This window comes from Buteo buteo, chromosome 21 (genome assembly GCF_964188355.1).
Source record: "Buteo buteo chromosome 21, bButBut1.hap1.1, whole genome shotgun sequence".
Taxonomy (NCBI): domain Eukaryota; kingdom Metazoa; phylum Chordata; class Aves; order Accipitriformes; family Accipitridae; genus Buteo; species Buteo buteo.
The window spans coordinates 7576749-7599798 of NC_134191.1; the positions used below are offsets into that span (position 1 = coordinate 7576749).

The 23050-nt window shown below is 39.1% G+C and overlaps 1 protein-coding gene across 3 annotated transcripts in view; it reads right to left on the reverse strand.

Moving 5' to 3' along the window:
• SLC25A26 (solute carrier family 25 member 26) overlaps positions 1 to 23050 on the reverse strand; it is a 91738-nt gene that overhangs the window by 58759 nt on the left and 9929 nt on the right. For all 3 annotated transcript variants that reach the window (XM_075052974.1, XM_075052973.1, XM_075052975.1), the window contains exons 4-5: positions 12675 to 12779; positions 11191 to 11238 (exon numbers count right to left, since the gene is read on the reverse strand). In XM_075052974.1, the coding sequence (XP_074909075.1) occupies positions 11191 to 11238; positions 12675 to 12779 (153 nt within the window). The remainder of the gene's footprint in view (positions 1 to 11190; positions 11239 to 12674; positions 12780 to 23050) is intronic.

Below are 23050 nucleotides of genomic sequence, written 5' to 3' on the forward strand. Positions count from 1 at the left end.
CTTCTAGGCAACAAGACAGAGGGAAAAAAAATCCAAACTCACCCATATTTATGAATTGCTTTTCCTGCCAATACTACCTCTTCAGACTCTTACCGTATTTCAATTGCAAAGACTTTCCTATAGCAAAAGCTGTGAATAAAAGTATCTTCAATAATATAACTGAACCTGAGGCATACTTTCTATGTAAAGGTTGGTTTGGGGAGCTGTAGCCCAGTCAACACAGAACCTCAAGGCAGCTTTCAGCTGCAGAGCAAAGCAAGGAGGCCCATTAATCATATTTATCAAGATTGTCTACCCTGGCTTTCATGCAGTTAGGGGAAATGTGCTATTCTACTTCAGCAACAAGAAGCAAGGCTAAAACAAACTGACCGAACTGCATGGGTCACTTCCAGAAATAGAAAGTATACTAGCAGCACAGCTGTACAGGCCAGAAGGCAAAATGCTAGGAGGGTTGGTGAAAAAGGGGAAAAAAACATCCACCCAAAACTTGTGAGGTATGTAGCCAGTAGCAAAATTATACTGGGCCAAATTTTGCTTTAATTGGCATTCAGTACATTAAAGTCAGCAAGACAAGATTCAGTTAAGTGCCTGTATTTCATGAGACTCCTAAAACGTTTTATTGCACTTCAGGATTTCATATCAGCAAAAGCAAGAATGGAGCAGATAACCTCCCACTGAGGTACGAGCATATTATTTATTCTGATACGCATGGATACTTCTTTAGTTGCTCTTCTTTTTTACATTAAGAGACTGTACAATGGTAAAAGCAAACACAGAATACAGTGTACTACGTGTTCTCCCATGGGAAAGCAGGGGTAGTATCCTGGGCTATGTTTCCCTCTTTTTTTGGGAGTCTGTCTAAAAGAGCATCGATATGCCTCAATTGACTCATGACAGAACTTCACCCATGTCACATATTGTGCACCACTAGCAGCCTTTAACTGGGCAAGATTCAAGCCTGGGACAGCCAGACCTGGCAGACTGACCTGAGCGTTGCTGTATCTGCAGAATGATGCCAAAACGTTCAGGCCAAGCTCTACTTTATTGTAGCTAGACCTGCTGGCTTTGAAAAGCAAGAACACAATTTTCACATATTTAACCAGCATAAAAAGAAAATTTGCAGAGCTTACACTTTATTGACTTCTATAAAATTAACAGAAAAATAAAAAAGTGAGATAAGAGCCTGGTTTAATAACACTATTTCCATCTGCAGTATACACACCAGGCCTGCTTTGCCTACATTTCTATAAAAATAATGAAAATCACATTACCACCCGTCCCTCCTGAACCATCCCCCACATGCATTTCCAACTACAAAGTCACACGGGATTCTCAAAATAAGGTGCACACCACATGGGGATTATCCCAAAGATTATAAAGCTTATCGTATTTTTCTTAAAAAGAGATAAGCTACAGAAATGCAGAATCTTGGCAAAATTTGATGCCAAAATAAAATTTAAAATAGCTTACTATATAACCTATGAAGTCTCACTGTGGACACTGTAACATGTCATTATCATACAACCTCCTTTCTCTTCTTTATGATCACATAAGCATCATTCCACTAGGCAAGAATACACAGGGAATGCTACAGACCTATAGACTTTATACAATCAGTTCATATCAAATGAATACCTAGTCAAAGAAATAGGAATCCATAAAATCATTCCCAAACTAAATCTCACTCCATTTGCTCACACAAGTTAGTCCCAGGAAATTCAATGGGACTAGTCCACAGAGTCAAATAAAATTAATAACATTTCAAATTTTATGTTTCCTTTGCAACTGGGTTGAGAGGCAGGATTAAAGCAAAGATCCACGGGTCATCCTAAGATTAGATCCCTTGCGATAGGCATTTCCTTGGGCTGGTATTGCAGCAAGCACAGGCATTGTGTGCCCTCTAGTGTATGACAGCTTGTAGCACTGAAGTCAATATGACCATAGCAAGGAAGAAACAGAAGAAAGGTCACTGTGCTCCAATTTTACCTTTCTTTTTTTTAAATAGAAGCGAGAGTTCCCACATGCCCCAAATTAACTTATTTTCCCTTAACTGGCCGAAACGGTTACTATAAGGATTAATTGCTAGTGCAATCCCAAGATTCCCCTTTAAACAAGTTAAGAAAGTTGTTTCATCTATTCCATCTGCTAAAACTAGCCAAGTCCGGCCTTTAAAATATGCTGAAGCTAGGTATGACTTTCAGTATTTTCTTTTTTGGGGGTCATTTCTCCTACATTCAAAACACTGGAATCAATTCCTACTTCCTGCAAGATAATAGCAAGATAGTCTTTCAAAAAAATTGAAGCATGATCTGTATTAAGTACTTGAAAGAACTGTTCTTGTAGCAGGCTCTCTCACAAGTGCCTCTCTAGCCATGCTTCCAAACATTATCATAACTGTGATAAATTACATAAGCTCTCTGCCACAGATCTGGTTTCTTCTTCACACCTTCACCATAACTTTTGGGTTACAAATGCAACTTTTCAGTTTCATATTTCTCAGTAGATGCCTAATATTTACCTATAAACATTAAATGTAATGTAAACAAGTAACAGACAAAGTATTATATACATAAAAAAACATATATATGTGTCAATCTAGTGACTTGTCAGGGTTGGGTGGATTTATTTATGGTCAAAGGACGATATGGTTTCAGCAGCAGCAGTCTAGATTAAACACACTTTCCTCTCTCCTACATGCTTTAGCTACATCCCTCCAAATCTGCTGCTGTAGCTACAGATGAAAGGTCACAGTCACTACCATCTTCAAAAATCTGCACAAACGGTAATTCAAGCACTAAGGCTCCCACCAAAAGCAGCACCACTGACAGTCACGTTATTACGGATACATGCAGACCTGTATTTTCATTTTGAGAGTATGGGTGACAGATTCTTACAATCAATGCTGGGATGATTTAAGAGGAGATCTTCCCCACCTGCCTGCCTCACCCCACTGCCAGAGGTTCCTTACCCTGTACCAGAACCAGAAGAAGCTAGTATATGTCAGGCCCTCCTTTCAACTCCAGCTTCAAAGCCCACTGTTTCCTGCTGCTTCAAGCTACAGGGGTGCTAACCCCACGACAGAAAGGAGGGAACTCTCCCAAGCAAATCACTAGAGCTTGTGTGTCAATGCCTTCAGACCTCCCTCTTGCTGAGCTATTTCAACAAACTACAGAACGTGAAAACATCGTCCTTCTGAAAATATCATCTTTCTGATAAAAGAAGCAGCAAGATGATAGCCACCACTCAATTAGCGGCTGGAGACTCACAAGTGCTAAAGGCTCTCGGTCACTGCCAAGCTCAAGGGCAAGCAGAAAGCAGACACCCCGGACGGACTCCTAGTCCCACGCCAGCCCAGCTCCCCAGAACTCCCACTATGCCCTCAGGTCCTGAAGTGCATCTTCTCTTGACCAGAGCAGACACTCGGGTCTTTGTGTTAAAGCAGAACCGCTGGCTGAGATAACATCTTACAAGGAATTTGGGAAAAAGCTTTTGATCTTGGATTGCTGATTCTTTTAACTCTGTTTCTGGTTTTTAGCAGATGTAGAGAAACTAGGTAACAGCAGTCCAAGTATGAAAACTAGATAATTGCTATTAATACTGACAGCAGCGTGATTCTGCCGGTGGAAGTCTTCCACTGTAAAAATCATGGTTTGGTCTACTTCAGGCAAGAATTTCATCCTTGAAAGACAGTCCTATACTTTTAGAAAATTGCTAAATTGCTTGTTGTTCCAGACTGATCACACATATTTATAGGACTAGTTGCTTCAGAGAGTTAAGACCCTTGACAAGGTATTATTAAAAACAATACCATCTTTTTTACATGTACATGCATCCATATGTCTCTTTGTACAGGTTTTATATAAACAGATACACCACACGCACATATCTTTTCAGGGTTAGAGAATTACCCACTGCAGCAGAGACATACAGAAATTGCTTCACCCACAAACGAAATGCAGTCTTCACCAGATACAGCCCCGCAACCCTTCAGCCATCGGCAGGATGACTCTACAACTTAGTAAAACAGGAAATCTTGTCTCCCACTGAGAACTACAAAAAAAATTTAGACAGACGAAATAGTTGCCCATAGTGGAATGTAGCTGTGGAACTACAACCAAAAGCCACCACTCAGCCAAAAATTCCACAAATTTTTGTTTGACTCTTTCTTTTTTGCTTTTAAACAGTCACAAGTGTTAAAGCCAGCCAAATTTTACCGAAGTAGGTGCAACTGTCTAATCCCATTAGACATGTAGGGGCTTCCCCTGACTTCAGTGTCATGCTATCAGGCTACAGTGACTGAAGATTCAAAGTTACTCCATTAACTCTAATATCCTTAGTTTGCCCTGGAAAGCTTTAAAGATATTACTCCTCCAATGACACTATCAGATAGTTGTTTGTTTTGGTTTTTTTAAATACTCCTTGTAATCACTTTTATTTGTTACTTACTACTTCTGCTATTCTAAGCCTTTTCTTCTCCTTTTACAATGAGGACTATCTCTTGGTGCCTGTCCTCCTCCTTGTTACAGTCCTATCTTCTCATCAGGGAAAGGGATACTTTTTGTGTGTTCTCCTTCACCAGGGATTTGCAACCACTTCCTGATACTTTGTCACAGATAATTTTATTTAGGTGGGGAAACAGAATGGGGAAATTAATGTTCTCCACTGGAGATAGCATGTGGAATGTGCTCTTCAAACCATTGTGAAACATGTAAAAAAAAAATCAAAAGTAACCAATGTAAAGAATAAAGTTCTTGGGTTATTTAAAATTAAAAAAAAAAAACCAAACAAAAAAAAACAAAAACAAAAACACAACAAAGAAACAAAAATATCACAGCATGAAGAAAACCAGAACAAAGTTAGGCATTTTCTTCTTCCCAGCTTGTTCTTGCCCACAGTGTTGCTACTGACCCACAAAACACATTCCTACACCATGAATGCTGCAGAAAATCACTTGCAAAAATGCTGTAGTAAGCTGCTTAGGGAATGTATGGAAATAGTATCTCAATTTCAAGCATGCAGTAGAATACGCTTCCTGCAAGACTCTGCTTGCATACACATTCATTTGGAAAGAATCTGCATTATCAAATCACATAGGCCATTTTTAGTGCACATAGTTTTCAAAGTGTTTTTTCTGTTCAAAGACCCTAGATGCAAGGCTGTAGTTTTCAAAATACAAAAACACTCTGCATATATGAAATTCTTTTCATCTGAAGATATCCACTGATGTCAGACAAATGCAACAATTGTATACTCCATTGGTAAACTGCAAACTGATGGCAGCAAGGATGGCTGCATTCTGCTTCTAAGCAGTATATATGGATATTGCACCTAGCCTGAGAAAGAGAAAGTGTTCAACTGGAAAATCTGAGATCATTGCACATGTTTGACCAAAAGACACCCCCAACTTCAAGAAGGAATTTGCTTTAGGTCTCTGTCCACCCTGGACAGTTTATTTGCCATTCAGGCATGTCACAAAACCTATTTCCCACAACTAGTAAATTAGAAAAAACAGGGTTATTTTGTGGTCTGTAAAAGTCATTTAAGTGCTTTTTGAGATCTCCATTTTCATTTCCAAGTACTATTCCAGTGTTTGCAGGGAGAAGGTAACGATCATAACCTGCAACAGCAAAGGACAGTTACTCCTTTCGTCCATTTATCAGTGTCCCAGGTCACCAGCTAAGATGTGCCTGAGCCCTTAACCCAGAGCATGGACTTGTCTCCTGTTCTTACCCCACAAGAATTACCTTTAACCCTTATACGCCTTTCAAAATGAAAATCCCTTGAATATAGGTATCTAGAAGGATACAAGTGTACAAGTGATACAAGAGCTGATACAACTCCAGTGATAGGCTTTCCAAGACAGAATAGTGTTAAGGGGAAGGGGGAGAAGCAGGGACTTATTTTTCAACTTTCCTCCCATTAATCATGTCACGTAACTTCAGCGCAGTTTTCCACATGGCAGGACTAGCTATTTAATCCATTTTACAGTTCCTATCCCTTTCATGAGACTGTTGTTGTTCTATGTGGAAACACCTCAGCCGAAGAAATGCTGGTTGCTCAGTAGAAGCCTAAACCCCAGCGTTAGAGATCCTGCCTGGCAAATTCCTGGTTAAACCTAACCTATCTAGAATCGCAAAATAAAATAAAGCCAGCTCAGTTTTGTTACCAGAAGGTAACAAAAGACAGATACTGCACACATTTCATCAAGGAGGATGTTTATTTTTCCAAATATTAAGATAGTGTCCTGTTTGTCTATTCTATCGACATCTGCTCTGTAATACACGAGAGAAGATCAAAGTTTTAATTGTGCAAGTAAAAGACTGTATTAATAACATTCTTTCTATCCTGCAGCAACAGAGATAAACTTAAAAAAAAACCTCTAACAGCTAAGAGAACAGGATATTTATATAAAGATGTCCTAACAAAAGAAAAGCATGCAAAACTACCTCTAGCAGATAAACAAACTGGGCTCCCTGTTTGCAGACTGTTCCCGATCAAGCTCAGCCCTCAGAGATCCCCTCCCTCCCTCAGTCAACAGGGACAACGTATCTCAGCTGGGTTTCACATTTTTATACCAACCCTTCTCAGCATCCTTTGTTCACTGACCCTTTAAATTCAGGAAAATGCAGCAGGCATGCCTTTAGATTCCCTCTCCTAGGCAGTAAGTCATTTAAGAAGGGATTTTTTTGTTGGTCTTTTTTTCTGCTAACTCCTTCATCTGCATAGGCTGCACTGCGTATCCTCCATACCCCTTTTGATATACACGTTGTAACAGGACACTAGTTCTGCAGCATACATACAACAAACAGTACCTCCTCCTGAAGAGACATTATTACTTCTTGGGTTTCTGAGATTAGGAAGAGTCTGAATTTGTTGCCTGTTTGTCACACTGCTGCCACTCATTAATGCAACAGCATACTTCTCCTCCCCAAAATGAATATAGCATGGAGTGCTCTCTCCCTCCCAAGACAGCAGTAGCTGCCTTTATCCACTTAGGGCTCCAACTTCCATACACTGAAGAGGAAAAAAAAAAAAAAAAAAAAAAAAACAACAAGAAAACCCCAAACCAACCCAGAACTGTACTAACTTAAAAAACTAGGGCTCCCAAAAGTGATGACTAGGCTACCTCACCGAGGGTAAGATCAATAGCATGCTGTACAAGAGTGGGTTCAGATTTATCAGTAGTTTTCTTTCAATTTCAGAGCTCCGAGACGAGTTCTTTTGTCAAGTAAAGCATCATTACCACCTCTACCTGAATGGAGGCCACCACAAGCAGAGAGCCCAAATTGTCTCAGAAAAGTCCATGAGGCAACACAGAAGACAAGTTTATTCAGGGCTACCTGCACAGCAAAGACTGATGTTTGAAAGCAATTCTCGGTCTCCTTTAAAGACATCTGTGAATTACAAAGAGCCAGTCATCCTCCATCCTCTTTGTCTTTAAGGAAGCGTTTAATATTCATTTTAGCTCCTTTTGAATCTACTTCTGGGCTAGGGCCCAGTCCATCTGCAATATTTTTAAAAGTGACAAATTAGATTAAAAACACACAGAACACCCACTCAGTTCTTCCAAATTATGGTAACTCACAACAGAAGGGACACTACAGTTAACTGTGGCACTGCTTGTGCGAAGCTGCAACCTGCACACAGACACACAGAGGGTGAAGTCAGTCATTGTACAGCAAGTTATTGTACACAGGGAAACTGGACAAGGCACTTCCTTTTCTTTTGTGTTGTCTTAAAGGATGTTATTATGAATGAGAAGACATCTGCTAGAGTCCTGTAACATTAATGGTAATGGAAAAGCTCCAACGGGAACTCAGGGGTTTCTCTCTTTTTCCCATGAACTGAACATTATGGAATTTTAACAGATGTTCTACTTGGTCATAGTTAATAAAATGAATTATGCAGGAATTAAAAATCTGTCTCCATTTGCTTATATAAGATCTCAGCAGCAGAACTACATTCCTATTAAGAAATTCTAGAGGATTTACAGTGGATTTATAGTCTGCTCCTGTCTTGTTATAAGATAGCTGGAGATTTTACAAATGAACTTCTCTCTGTTGTGGAAAACATGAATAAATTTACCTGTTTATTGACTGTTCTTAGTAGCATGATCCAGTTTCCACACCAATGCACACTGGTACACTACCACCATAGGAAAGGACAATTCTCACTTAGATTTGCTTTGGAAGTGACATCATGGGAATTCCACATCATTTCACAGCCTCCAATTTCTGCCATCTATTCAAAATCTCATTCAGCAACCTAATAACCATACTCCCACTTTATGCTTTATGACAAAAGCTTTCCTCTTGGAGCATGGATGTCTCTTTTGGGCTACTACTGCCAACAGAATGATGCACTGTACCTCGCTTCCCTTTCGATTTTAGGATTAGTTCAGTGTAACTACATCAAAGGAAGATGTCAAGACCAAAATGTAATGGAGATGTGAGAGAAGAGACACCAAAAAGGAGGTAGGTAGACGTCATAGCCAAAACTTCCAAGCATTGAGGTTCACTCAAAGTTATTTCCAAAAGCATTACATATTTAGCCATCTTCTAATATTCATCTGTGGAGAAAGTATTCTGATGAGAAGATAAAGGGGATAAGTGAAAGACTGAGAATCAAAAATGAAGGATGAAACAACTACCTTGCACCAAAACAGAAGCAGCAGCAGATTACATCGAGCAGAATAAGGCTGTCTTGAAAAGATCTACTATGCTATAGTAAAAAGATGAGGTTTTAACATTGTACTCCCTTTATAAACAGACTCCTTGTCACTTAAACCCAAGCAATTGGCAAGCAGATCTCTGTCCAGGCACTGAAATCTGCTTTATGTAATATGCAAAAATTTATCCCGATGCAACAACTAAAATTAACCTTCCTTAAATTCTGGCTCAATAATTTTGCCAGTGCAAGAATATCGTCATCAGAAAGGCATCAATATTCCTGCCTCTTTCAATTATTATGTTTTAAATGAAAAATCATGCATTGAAACCCCTCTATCCAAAAATCCCACTCCATGGTAACTAAACAAAGGGTTTTGTGTAAGTAAAGAACCAAAGCATGTAAAGAAACCTTTATACTTATAAAAGTCAACTGGAATTAAACATCAGTCTACATGTGCTATGCAGCTACCTGGATTTGTCTGATAATGAATTAATATAGATTTTTATCTGAAAATAAAGACTTTCCCTAAAGGAAGAAGTGTACTTAAAGAGAAGGAAAAATACCAAGATTAAATGTCAGGCTTACAGCAGTTCCAGCTGAAGGTTCAATACACTGTTCTTATTTGAGTGGACATTGCTTTACAATATTGAGTGTCAGAAAAATGCAACAGTCTTAACAGTGTTAAATTCAAAGAATCTTTTTTTTTTTTTTAAACATCACCTATGATTTGTTTCATTTTGAAAAGAAAGCACATTTCATTTGGTAATCATTTATTTCTCATTCTATTGGACAGATTCTCCCAAAAAGCAATACTTCAACTGAAATCAGTTCTGAAAGATCTTTTATGAGTATACATAATGGAGAGGACCCCCATTAAATTTCCAACAAAGTGCTGCCATTTTGAGTAAACAAAGTTATCTCAGCGGGGTCACACACTATGCCATGAATATGGTCTGCAAATTAATTACCACCCTGACATATGTCAAAACAAATTTTAAGGAGAATAGCACCCAGTAATAACCATGTGTTTTATCTACCTGTTAGTATGCAAAATCTGTATTCAATGCGATCTAAATTTATTCATTTATTCAGAACCCCTCAGAGAAATCAAAATGATTCGTTGGCCTTTTTTGCCTGTCTCCAAATGAAATCTGAGTGAATAACATGTGTTTAGTGAGCCAGAAAATAAGTACAGGATGAAGCTATGGTGGGGGTTACGTTTCAGAAAAGCAGGTGTCATCTCTGCACAAATAACTAATTTTTTAAACACTCAAAACTGCTAAAATAGACTGCAGTGCATTACCATTTGTCAGCACTTTAGGTACACTAAATTTGGTATTTCTTATTTTAGGCAATATCTATCTTTACTCCATAATTGTAACAAGAGCTGGCTAACATAACTGTTCTAAAAACAGTTTTCAGCATGAAGAAAGGCTTTTAAAAGCAGAGCTATTGAATGAAGGGTAAAAAAGCCTATGCAACTGGCTTCATTATCAATGGCAACACAACCAACAGATCTGATCCTGTGTTTAAAAAACAAAAGCAGCAAGACAAAACCTAGTTTACTCAGTTGAGTTATATAAGGAGAGGACAAACCCACACATATCACATTGAACACGGTAAGTAAAGAACCCTTCCTGGACAACAGCTGTTACATTTTCATAGGAATAGAGCCTCGTCTCTTATTTGAGGTACTCATGGTGCAACTTATGCTTTGTCAAAAGATGACCTCCTGGGATCTGATTCTAAAACAGTTTTAGACTGGGAGTTCATCAGTATGTTTTTCTACTTCTTTTATAATCTGCCTTCGGTTCACACAGCATATCAAACACTTCCATGACACTAATCCTGTAATTCACAGTACGTTTATGAAGAGATTTTAGTTTAGGAACTATTTTCTGCCAAGCCGGCCAAAATATTTTTAGCTCCAGTTTTTTTCCCCCGACAGTGAAGTACTTCTGATTTAGAGTTAAGTAATGCCATATCATGTCTACAGACTGGATGACTAAATGCATTTCTTTCACACATAAAAAGAGAGCGAGCGAGCACAATCGTCCCTATATACAGATGACAGATAATCTCTTGGCATCTGCTGACAAATATATTTAAAGAAAGCCTAAATCTGTCTGTGCCAAACTTGGCCTGATGCCACCAGTTCACCATTGTTGGCATACATACTTCACATGATGCAATCACAAGACCTGAGGAAGTTTCCAGTACTTTATTTTATGGTTTTCATCATGTTAACATATACATTTCCATCTTTTTACAATTTAGCAGCAACAGAACTGAAAGACAGGATGGTAGATGACTTTCTGCATGTATCACAGTTTTCTCAGTGCACATTATCAGTATTCTATTTAAATTACAGACTAGTAACTTAGCTAGAATGCAATATGCTAGGATTTAGAGCTTATGGTTAGAGCAATTGATCTCAGTTGTACTACTATCTCTTATTAGAAAACAAAGTGAGGCACAAGAATCAATTTTAAAAAAAAAAGTGAAAGACAAGTGTTTTACCTCTCTTAATACTGTGCTTTTATAACCCCGATAAAGTCCTTGAATACCCTGTAAACCAATAAAAGAAAGCATCAGCTATAGGGAATTAGTTTGCCAAAGACCACAATTTATCGGTGATTACGAGGCAAGCATTACAACCTTACTGAGTGTCAGACCTGAACTTCTTGCAAATTGACTACATTGATTATAACATTGTATACTGTATTCCATGATTTACAATGCCGGAGGGTTTTATTTCAAAGATCATTTAACCACTGTTCAGATTAATCAGTTATAGAGAAGAAAATATACCTTACAGTTAAAATTAAAAGGGCAAGAAGGCACAGAAACACATTACTTCAAATTTTACTTGCCCAATATTTTGGTCTAGAAGTATCCACTATCCCATAAATATTTTGAAACTACTACTCTTCTGTTTAAATAGCCCATGCAAAATGAACCCATAAGATGACAGCTTCCTATGTCCACCTTTTTAGCCTTGATTCAGAGCTTTTATCAAGACAAATATTTTGTAGTTTTAACCAGCTGAAAACATTCAAAACAATTAAAATTTTATTTTATAGAGTATATAAAATTATGTTTAATATCTTATAGGACAATATATTCCAGACTTTGTCAAGTCTTACTGTTCTCTGGCCAGCTACAAAGAAGGGGAAAAACACATGGTTTTGAGAACACCAGCTTTTAGAGCAGAATGACTAAGTCACAGAAGGAAGTTCCAACAACCTTCTTACGCAGGGTTATCACAATAGATTTTTTTATTTGCTTGTAAATTAAAAAAGTGGATCATTTAGAGGTCGTATTTATGTCTTCTTTTTCCTGGCTTTTACACACAGAAATGTGTATAATATTTTTCCCCACAGTGTTTTCAGGAGACACTTTTCTCTTATGGAATACAACTTGAAAAACACCCCTTGTGAGACTCAGTAAAAACAGTGGTGAACAGGTTTTTACAGGAAGGAACAGCATAACCACGATAAAGATTACAAAAGACCTTATTTTTCAAAAGCTACCAATACTGGATGAGCACTCATTTCCAGAGCTCCTACAGAGCCTCCCTGAAATGGTGCCTTTAGGACATCCCCTCCAAAGCCTCCTTCAAAAGTTGGAAACCATTCAACAAACTCTAGATACAGAGACTCAATGTTTTGTTGTCCCAGAGAAGGACTGTTTGCATAAATACAAGCAGAGCTTTGGAAACTGGAAAGCTAAATCCTTTTTTTATTTTTTTTTAAATGTAGGTATCCCATATAAAAGGTGGAGAAAAAAGTTTAGAGTGTGCATGTAAGTGCATGCACATGGGGGAGGTGGGGGCTTGGTTTCCTTAAGTATAACATGCCAATCGCTTTTAACAACAGAATAATAGATGGGAAAGTGCTGGGAGAGCACAGAACTGGAATAAAGTTGTAGGAATGCTTCTGGACATGTATGGCACCGAGTGGGAAGAATGAAGCAACTTCTTTGAAATTTTGTTCTGAACTCACCTCATGATACAAGGTGTGGGAGAGAATCCGGAGGGTACTTGAGGAAGGAGAAACCTGGGCCCTTTGCTTGACAACCTCAGATGGAACCCGTATGAGGCACGCAACCTGCAAAAGAAGCGTATATTCAGAGAGCAATTCCTTTTGCTGCCTTACTTTTCATAGAACAGACACTTTTGGAGATTGTTCCAAGTACAGAAACCTGAGAAATGAGGAAATAATTTTTGTAATTATATGAGTTGAACTTAAAAGCTGTTTATGAGCAGCTTATGTATTTGCTCTTAGAGCTACGTACTTCCTGAACACAAAATTATACTAACAGAAAAATGGAAGTACCCTTGAAATTTTACCTTCCAAACCAGAAGTAGATTTAGGTGGGGAAAATCACCGATGAAACAAAATTTTGTAGCCATCCTGTCTTTTTGCAGCTACGGGGGTTTTTCCCCCCCCACTTTCACAGATAGAAACTGGAGATTCAGGACTTGAAGAACAAAATTCTTTCCTAGGTAGTTCCTTTGTGCCCTCTAGTGACTGACAGCAAGAGACACTCTGGTTAGCTTTAGATGCACACAATATATTCAAGGTTTACCTTAAAACACACACTAGATTTTATTCAAGGTGAAGCATCAGATTGATTCTTTCCTACACAATTAATTTACTAGGCAAGAAAGTCCCCTGCAGCTGGATGTAATAATGTGGCTGCTGCCACAAAGTTCCAGCTTTTCTGAAAAAGCCAGACCTGGCTTTAAAACATTCACCTGCCACTTCAGCTTCAGGTAGGAGTTAAGCTTGTGTGCACATAATTTTGAAGAATGAGGATCCTGAAGCATCAGAGAGTTACAAGCCTCTCATCCTTCTAGAAAGTGCCTGTTTATCAGCACTTAAACTTTTAAGAAGAGTTTGTCTTCTGTTGACCCCAGAGATACTTAAAGCAGTGCTGGGACTGGTGGCAAAACACTGGAGACACTGTGGGCTTTTGCCAGATTTTTAGCCTTCCTCGATCCCATCCTGTGGTGGGCTCAGGAACACACTCTGGTTCCTAGATGTAAAGGTGATCCCTGAGTACTTCAAGGCAAGGGCAACCTAGGTGAAAGCTGTCCATCTGAAGTGGCAAACCAAGCTGCTAACTCAGAAACCCACATGGGCCAAAGAAAGTTCCGGAATTCACTGCCAGATTGCACAGGAACAGTAACTTGGCGTGGTTATTTGTGGGTAAGGCAGTACAAGGTTTAAGTTCCATTTTCACAAAGAGACCAAGAAAAAGTCTGTTACCCTGTTACATTCCTACAAGTTTACCAGACAACAATATCCAAAAGTCATTACAAACAGATCTAACTCCATGTGCTCTTCAATTCTCAGGGTCAAAAATAACAAGTGACCCCAATCTGTCAAGAAAATAAGAACTGTCAAGTTTTTTGATAGTTCAGCATAAATATTTATAGAACTTCATGCTTCATAACACTCCATGTCCTTATATTAGCTTTTTATTCCTTAAAAATATGGAGGCAGGAGGAAAGCTTTAAAAAGGCTCGGATGAAAACAATCTAGTCAATCAAGACCAGACAAAGAGCACGGCGTGGCTTCCTGACATCTGGGGTGCTGCAGTTTTGGCAGGAGAAGGGTGGCTACAAAGTAATGTCTCCATTTCCCCCGGACTACTTGGGGTGCATTTCATTTCAAATTAACTTTGATGTTTCTCCCATTTGAATTTGCGCTTACAAGGGAGTCTGTGGCTGCACAAGAACAAAAACAGTGATTACGTTGTGCCGTTATGAAAGGAAATAAAGGTTCGTGTCACCCGGGCTGCGCTGTCAGATTGGCTCCATGGGGCACTTCTGGAACTAAAAAAAGCCACGAGCTGCCACTGCCAACATCAGACTGAACGGTGACATTTTCGCTGTGCACCTGAACTTACAGCGTGTTACCTTATTTGTTCCTACATGTGTACCTTACTACCAATAACAATCCAAGCAGTCTTTTGATGTCAAACACAGGTCTCTAAAGGGAAGTATGCAAGATTAAGTTCACATGTATCTTATTATCCCACAAGGTTAAAAAAAAAAAGTAACGACCTAGGACAGATGGGTGCAGAAAAATTTCAGTTCTATTACGGTCAGACCTCAATCACTGCAGCACCTTCCAGGTAATGCTGCCAAAGTTAAAAGAACACAACACATCTCCACAGTTTGCTTTCTTAGCTAAATATGTTCTAGCAGCACCAGTGTGATAACACTGCACCAAGCGAATTCATACTTAAATTTTTAGACAACTGAAAGCTATAAGCAAATCGCATGAGCAAAGGTAAAAAATATAACTGTGCAGCTGCTCTGCAGTAACTGTCCACGTATCTGCTTTTACCTGCATCGACTACTAGATAAATAGACATGGAAGACAGACAATAATGTGACCTCCCACAGTGGAAGCCCATTCACCTCCCTAATTGCCAGGATCCCAGGAAGAAATTGCTTTTTAATCTCTTGGCTGTTCACATAGATGTAGCCTGTTGCTTGCCACAGAAGAGCACAATACAGCCTGCCAAACTCAGGCCACTCCTCATACATCCTACCGGTCTTGGGGATGACCCTGTGGCAAATTAGCTCTGTCAAACATCTGCACAGCCAGCCATGGAGAGGGTAGGGCAGAGGGCCCTCAGCTACCTCAGCCAACATTAAGGCATTGGACAACAGCACCGTGTTGATAGAGGCCATGCTTATTTTTCCAAGCAAGCTCTGGAGCCAGGAGTTATTCCCATCTTTTGATGGAAGGAGAAAGACAAAATCAAGATCCTACAAACCAAGTTCAGGGGAAAAATGGGTGCTGCCCTATAAGCTCCTTCTGTATTTACCAGGTCAGGTAATACAATTCTCCAGTTTTCAGACTTTCTCCCCCATGTCAATGCACATGTATACATACCATAAGGGCAGGAATACGCTAACATTGAAACAAAGGCTCAAGGATTTTTAGTTTTAAGCTTTAAGAAAACCCAATTTTATAGCTACAAGCAAAGCTATTATTAGTTTACAGAGCAGGTATGCAGAAATGACAATATTAGCATCTATTATCTTGCCAGCCTTTTAATACTATAACCGCTTCTGGAAAGAAAAAAAAAAAAAAAAAAAAAAGAGTACTGAATCTCAAAATCCTTGTCCTAAATCATTATTGGAGTCTCCCTTTGACCTGGTAATTAGACAAAAACCTAAGTGCATTTTTAATTTACTGACTTGCATTAGCCAGTTAGGAACAAAAGCTAAAAATAGGTAAATGTTAACAAAATAGTCCTATGTATTGCTAAGACAGTATATCTTTCAATTAACTGAAGGTAATTTTTTTCCTCTGCCAGTTCAGGGAAAGGTGTTTTAACTTCTGGATACTCTTTGCATGCATCAATGCTGCCATCTCCTGGTCAGATTCATGTTGGAACCAGACTTCCCTAGTTGTTCTGACCGATGTCTTGGCTGGTCGTGAAGAATGACCAGTGCAATTAAAGTTTCAAAAGTGCCTTGAAGTCAACACAAAGTGTTTTTATATATACTGATTTAAACAGTTTGTTTCAGTATATCCGAAATCTGTTCCTACGTGGCTTTAGCTAACAGAAAATAAGGTCTGCTGCAAATAGCACTAGGAGCCTGCAGAAAGCCTTTTGCGTGGGCTCACCTAAGTTTACTGGAAACACGTTATCTTAAAGCACTAACTTCTGCATGGGGGCCAATCCTACTTAAAGCTGGAGCAGCTGTTCAGAATTAGGTAGTACTCATCCAATTCATCAGCATACGGCTACCGAGCATTTTTCTCTAGACAATAACACAAGATACATAATAAAAAAGAACAAAGATGGGATAGCCCTGCTTATAAGGGGGTTCAGTGGAAGTAGCTCATCCAAGCCTTGATGATTCAATAGCCAGGGAACTGCAAAACCTACAAGATATACACAGCTCACTGCTCATTCAGAGGAGCCAGCAGCAAACACTGCCTACTGTGAAGATGGCTGAAGAAAACTCCCAACCAAAAGGAGATTTATTTTTTTAATTTTTTTTAATTATTTTGTGGTTAACGTGACGAAGAATCTGAAGTAGCTGTTTGGACTAGAAAGAACCCATTGCATTGCCACTGCAAATTCTGGAGTAAGCACTTATCTGCAAACCACTATGAATCACTTCTAGTTCACTAGCAGGTCCTTTGCTCCTCTGTCCAGTATGTTCTGCTCTTTAGGCAAAGCCAAACACTAGACAGTGAGAACATCTTCAGAAAAGAGCACAACTCCTCCTGGTCTTCAGAGCTATATTATTGTCCAAATATTAACATATCCTATTTAGATTAACAGCCTTTTGCTTCCATCCTTTGTCCTCCAGGCTAACCATTTCTACATGACTGGTTTTATAGGATTTAGTAGAGAATCAAAGATAACGTGCATTTGTTTTTAGGCACCTGTATTACAGTTTGACCACAAACACTGCAGGCAGATCTGTGCATCATATGTACCCAGAAACATTTGAAAAAGGACAGAGCACAAATTACAGTTGCTATTAAGGGCTTACGCTGGGTATTTAAATCGGGTTGATGAATGGCAGGTTTTTCTCAGAACCGGGGACACAGCTGGTACAACATTATTACCAGCTTTGTACCTCTAAGGAGAGCAGCTTGAGAAAGCGTTTCCTTATGCAGCTGGGCATGCACCTTGCACAGCTAATGATCTGACTCACAGTCTTAAAAGCTCCCACAATCATACAGTCTGAACACTTCTTATCTTTAGTAAGAGACAGATATTACCCATGCTCTTAGGACAGGCTACTGAAGAGCAAAGACTAAGAGCCCATTCTGTTAAGATGCAGGCACCTGATGTGCTCCTGGCTAACGAGCTGATCTATTCTGTGCACTAACCTGAGCTTGGGTGAGGATCAAAACCAAATTTTTTCCAGTTAGCAATTAGACAGCCATTCTGCTACAAGGCAGGAGAAGAGTAATCTGAGGACAGAGAACCATTCTGGAATATGTTAGTGGCTTGTGATTTAGGAACCTGCTCTCAGTGACTCTGAGCAAATCTCTGGCTTGCATAGCCTGCTTTGAAAATTGGGTACAGAAACATGTGGTAAGCTCCAGAAAACTTTTCTGTGTTGCAGCTTTAAACCCTTTAGAACACTTTCTAAAGCATTTTAATTTTAAATTTCCCAAGCAGGAGGTTAGTTTTAATGACTTTATCTGTCTGAGTAGGCTGGGAAGCTTTAATTGATGTTCACCATATAAATATAATTTAATACTTAACACAGAACTAAAGAAACATACCTGGGGAGAGTTACTCTTAAATGTCATTTGCATAAGTTTATTCTTAATCAAATAAGAATCTAATTTATGACACTATACAACTTTGTATCCAGAGAGCAGAGACTTTAAACTAAACCTCACAATACCTGTGCAAGATAATCACTAACCAATTCTGGAGAAAAAGCTGCTGCACAAAAATGACAACAAAGAGGCTATGAGTTATCAAAGGACATATGTTTAGGCTGCAGTCAATCTGGTAACAAAATCCTAAGCTCTCACCCTGTTCTTGAAGGTCAAAAGGATTGCCTGCTCCGACATAATGTAGAAAGAGCAAGAGAAAAGGAGCAACCCTAAAACCCTGTTCAAAGAGAAGAAGCAATAACAATGGTTTTGGTGTGTGTTTGTTTTTATTTGGAGCATACTCTTCATTAGCCCTGGCCATCCTCCTGCAGTCAAAAGCTACCTTATAGCTCAGGTTTGGTTTGTTGTTGGTTTTTTTAAATATTAAAAAAATGCTTCTTCCCAAAATAGGTTAATAAATATGACATAATCTGAGCATCTCAATTTCTATGTCAAGATGCTCCCTTCTAAGTAGGAAGTTACTATTTGTAATCTGAAACATGAAAAATGCCCTTTTCCATTCTTCAGATAATGGAATGATTAAAATAATATGCAAGTCTAAAATTAAGAGATCTTAAATTGCACTGATTTCCTTTGGATCCTGAAAAAGAAGAGGAAATTACCCTCTTGGTTCAAGTCAGAGGCTCTCAACAAACCTTGAATTCAGCACTGCAGCTTTTCACACCTCTCTAAACTCTGTAAGTTTATGTTTGGTTCTTCAGATATCACTGGGATTCCCCTCTCCAACAGAAGAAAAAAAAAATGAACTTTTTCAATGCAATATTGTGAGATTAGCACAGTATTTCATCCTCCAAATAGTTGTTTCTAAACTCTGGTCACAACTGTTGGATTGGGAATGTTAGATAGCAGTGTAAGTGGGGAACATGAGATCTATCTGTAGATGGAAGGTGAACTGCCTCACCCTTTCCACCACCAGGAAAATTAATACAAAAAAGAAGAAACATGAAATACACATTTGTCATTTAGTTTCATATTTTCTTTGAACAGAGAAGCCTGAACTGCTGCAATCATAGACCCATAACAGTTCAAACTCCAATAAACCTTCATCTAAATAATTGCTGCCCTTTTGACCGAGACAGAACAAAAATACAAGTTTCTATGGTCTGTAATTTGCTGTGGGTCACAACTCAAGTTGTGAACAAGTCCTTCCACACATGCTTGTCAGCAGGCTGTGCTACCTGCTAAAGCACAATTGAAGTGGAGAATTAAAGTGTTAATACCTATTTTACTGAGGAAATTGTCTCCAGGGATGACAGAAACCACCCAATATATGTACAATCCACTGTAAGTTTCTGCTTTAAGTGCTAGCCCCAGAGAAAAAGTGTTCCTCTTCAAAATAAAACCTCAGAATATGCTAATCTTATTTTCCCCTCCCACACAGCATGGATGTGCCCTTCCAGCATAGTTAAATTCAGTCCTGTGCAAAGCTGCTGGGGTCATGAACAGGTGACTCCACTCCTAATTTAAACCCCATGGAGAGAACAAGTTTTGACTAATGGGCTCTGGATGGGAAAGTTTAGACAATGCCAAGCTCTTTGTCCCATCTTTTCCTCTGACCAACACAATAGGGCCTTCATTAATTTAACTGCAGCTCCCCTGTATGCTGGCAGGAAACATTTCTTCAAAGAGCAATCTCACCCAGCAAGATCCCTCAGATCTCAGCACTTCCCAGAGCTTAAAAACATACTATTTCAGAGATGAGACCATTCACAGGGACCGAATGTCACAAGCATGTGGAAAAACAGAGCTTCTGCACAAATGTTTTCAACTTCCCCCAAGTTTCCACCTTAGATGACTTCACCTGGAATCTGCAGAGCTGTTTTGCAGGGTGTTATTTCATCCTGTCATTGTCAAACCTAAGTCAGCTCCTAATTACTGCTTTCCAGAACTCCCTCCCTGCACCAGAGCATCATCTGCACCACCACACACTTCTTCCTTCACAATGGCCATCTTGGCTGAGCCTTTTCACCCCAGCTGCCTGAAGTCCTCAGCTGGCTCCTTGTCCATCACTTCAGCAGCCCTCTCAACATGGGCTTCTGCCCCTCTCAGATCTCCTTCCCCATGTGCGGCTCTTCAAATGCCCAGCTACACACTCGACAACACTTGCTGTGGGTTCCCTGCCTACCTCTCCATCAACTGTATCAGATACCTTGGAAAGCTTTTGTCCTTGAACAGTGGAAATCCACGCTGAGTCCTCTTCACAGCAAGGAGAAACTGTTACCTCAATTATATCAGTTAATGGGCAAAGAACAGGGAAAGCCTGTGAAGCCGACAAGGCTGACACTAAACACTTTACAGAATTACTTCTCACCGCAGATGTTTCAAAAGTTTGTGTGCTTTGCATAATTAAATTGGTCTTTCAAAGTTTAATCAATGTAGTTTTCTTTCCTTTTTAAAACTAAACCTAAAATTTACTGAAAGTAGCTTGCTGTTATGCACATCTCTTTTGTACTCTAGCACAAACTAAGTGTCCCACAGATTTTTAAGTTCCTCAGTACAGTCACAGAGTGGCAAAAAATCAGACAGCTGAATAGCTTTTGAAAAAAAATCTTCCTTAACCTGGTTGATGCATGAATCATAAATTACTACCACATTGAAACACAGAAAGTCTTAAAGCCAAAGAAGAGTAGACCCTTAATTCAACCTACAGAATTGTCTGCATGATCCAATCTATCCCAGCAACTCTTCCACCACTGAGACTCTGTTAGACTTATTTTAAAAGGCTTAAGAAACTAATCACATCCACCAGCCAAACTGTTCTTTCAGCAAAAGTAGCATGGTGCATCCCATCCAGCATAAAACTGTTTCCAAGGAGCCAAGAGGGGTCAGGCTGTGTTACAGGAGGACAAATGTTAATGAGATTCCAGGCAAGAGAACACAGGCAATATTTTCTGAAAACACATTAAGTCTCCTGTTGAAAGATGACTAGTATTTTACAATTTGCTCAGTCTCTTGGGGTTACATTGGCCCAGAACACGGAAATTTCAACTACATTGTATTTTATCAAGTATTTTCCTTTAATTGATCCCTTACTCTTTCCTACAGCCTTTTCACTTAAAGAATTACAGGCTTGTCCACATATGGAGTTATTCAGAAATAGTTATTCCTGACAAACCCTGTACAGACCCTTACTTTGGAATAAACTTACCTTAAACTATCTCAGACAGTTCCAAAGCTGACTCTGGCAGAATACATTGCAAGCCAGGAAATCCATCAGGAAATACTTTTAAATTGTTTATTTCTCACTTATACTGTTTAACCCGAATTAGCTTTCCTCTATAGACAATCTGAGCTACTAATATTTCTACATCAGCTGAGTATCAGTCCTAGGATTGAAAGAAAAGAGATGACAACCATCAAGCTTCTACTCTTCACTGCAAAGTAACATGTCCTCCAAGCTCTGAATTGATAACACAACACAATCTAGGAAGGGCAGCTGATGAAGAAGAGGCAATACATGCAGTTAACATGGAGTATACAAGAGAAGATTAGTGTGGGTGGCTGGTTAGGTGTTCAACAGTTCTTAATTTGCTGTTTCAGCCTTTACTTATATGATGAATTTGTTGGCAGCATTTGTGGATTCATGCCTCCATTCATCTTTATTTACAACCAATTTTCAGCTGCAGCTCTAATTTCAGTTTCCATCCACCCTAACTATGCTCCTTCTCCACTAGTTCTTAATGGCAGCACTCTCACCTTCACAACCATCTTCCAAACACTGCTCAGCTATGCTTCTGCATAAGGATTTGGCAAAAATCCTGCAGCATCTGTATTGCAGACCTGACCTCACCTAGATTAATTTATGAATATTTCAAAATCCACCATGATTAATTCAAAAGACCACCTACATTGCTGCACTCCCCACCATTGCTCATCTTGCCAGGGTCAGCACATTCCCTTTCTCAATGCCTATATGCATCCAGATATGAACAGCACAAAAGACACCTAAAATGACAGCCACTGATCAATGAAAATAACAAAAAAAAGCTTAAGTACTGTGAAAGAGGTCCCATCAAACTTTGACTGCTGTCAGACTTTGGACACCACTTTGAATACTATGGTCTGCCAGCCCATACTACACTGGTTGAGACAAGACAGGATGCAAAGCAGAAAATGTGGGTTTTCATTTTTTGAACAGTTTTGTCCATTTATTAGTTTTCTTAGAAAAGGGACAGTTAAAAATTCAAAGCCATTAGCCCAAAGTCTAGACACAGTAAGTACTAAATCACTTCTTTGTTGCAGCAGACAATTGTTGATTTAGAAGCAACTTTCTCTAGAGCGTCCAACTTGCCTGTTGAACTGAAAAGCTGCATCTTCCAACATGCAAGTTTTGGAGTTTCAAACAGCTGAAATCTTAACTCCATGTCTGATGTGAGCGGCTGTTTCATCTCTGTGAGACTCGGCTCCTGCAAGCTGATCTTCTAGGGTTTACAACACTATAAAGCCCTCACCAATTATCCTGCTGCAGATTCTTTCATGATACTACTCTGTGGATTTGTCTGACTCATGCTTCTGCCTTTTCCTCAGAACAGGCATTAATAGCAACTTTCTTCTCTGACCTAGCCAGTTACTCTCATGGAATTCATACCAACACACTTTTGGAGATTCCTGTTCTATTAAACTGAAGCTAGCTAACTGTTTCAAAAGATACTGCCAGGGCAGAGGGAAAAAGGGGCTGATCTGTGGACAGAGACAGATAGACAACATGATGTTGTCCATCATGTCTAAAATGCCTTTTTTTTTCCAGAAAAAAAACCCAAAGCCTAAAATAATATAAAGCATGCACTCTCCTTCTTTATTTTAATTAAAAGCACACTCAAAATATCATTCTACAGAATCATGATTTGTAAATTGTAAACTTACTTGCATTTGGGCTTGCTTCTTCTAAGAAACAAGTTAGGACTAGTAGTGAAAGCTAGCTGAATTCCCCAAAAGATAATTCCTGCATTAAGAAGCTTTCCTATTTGACACATCTCCAC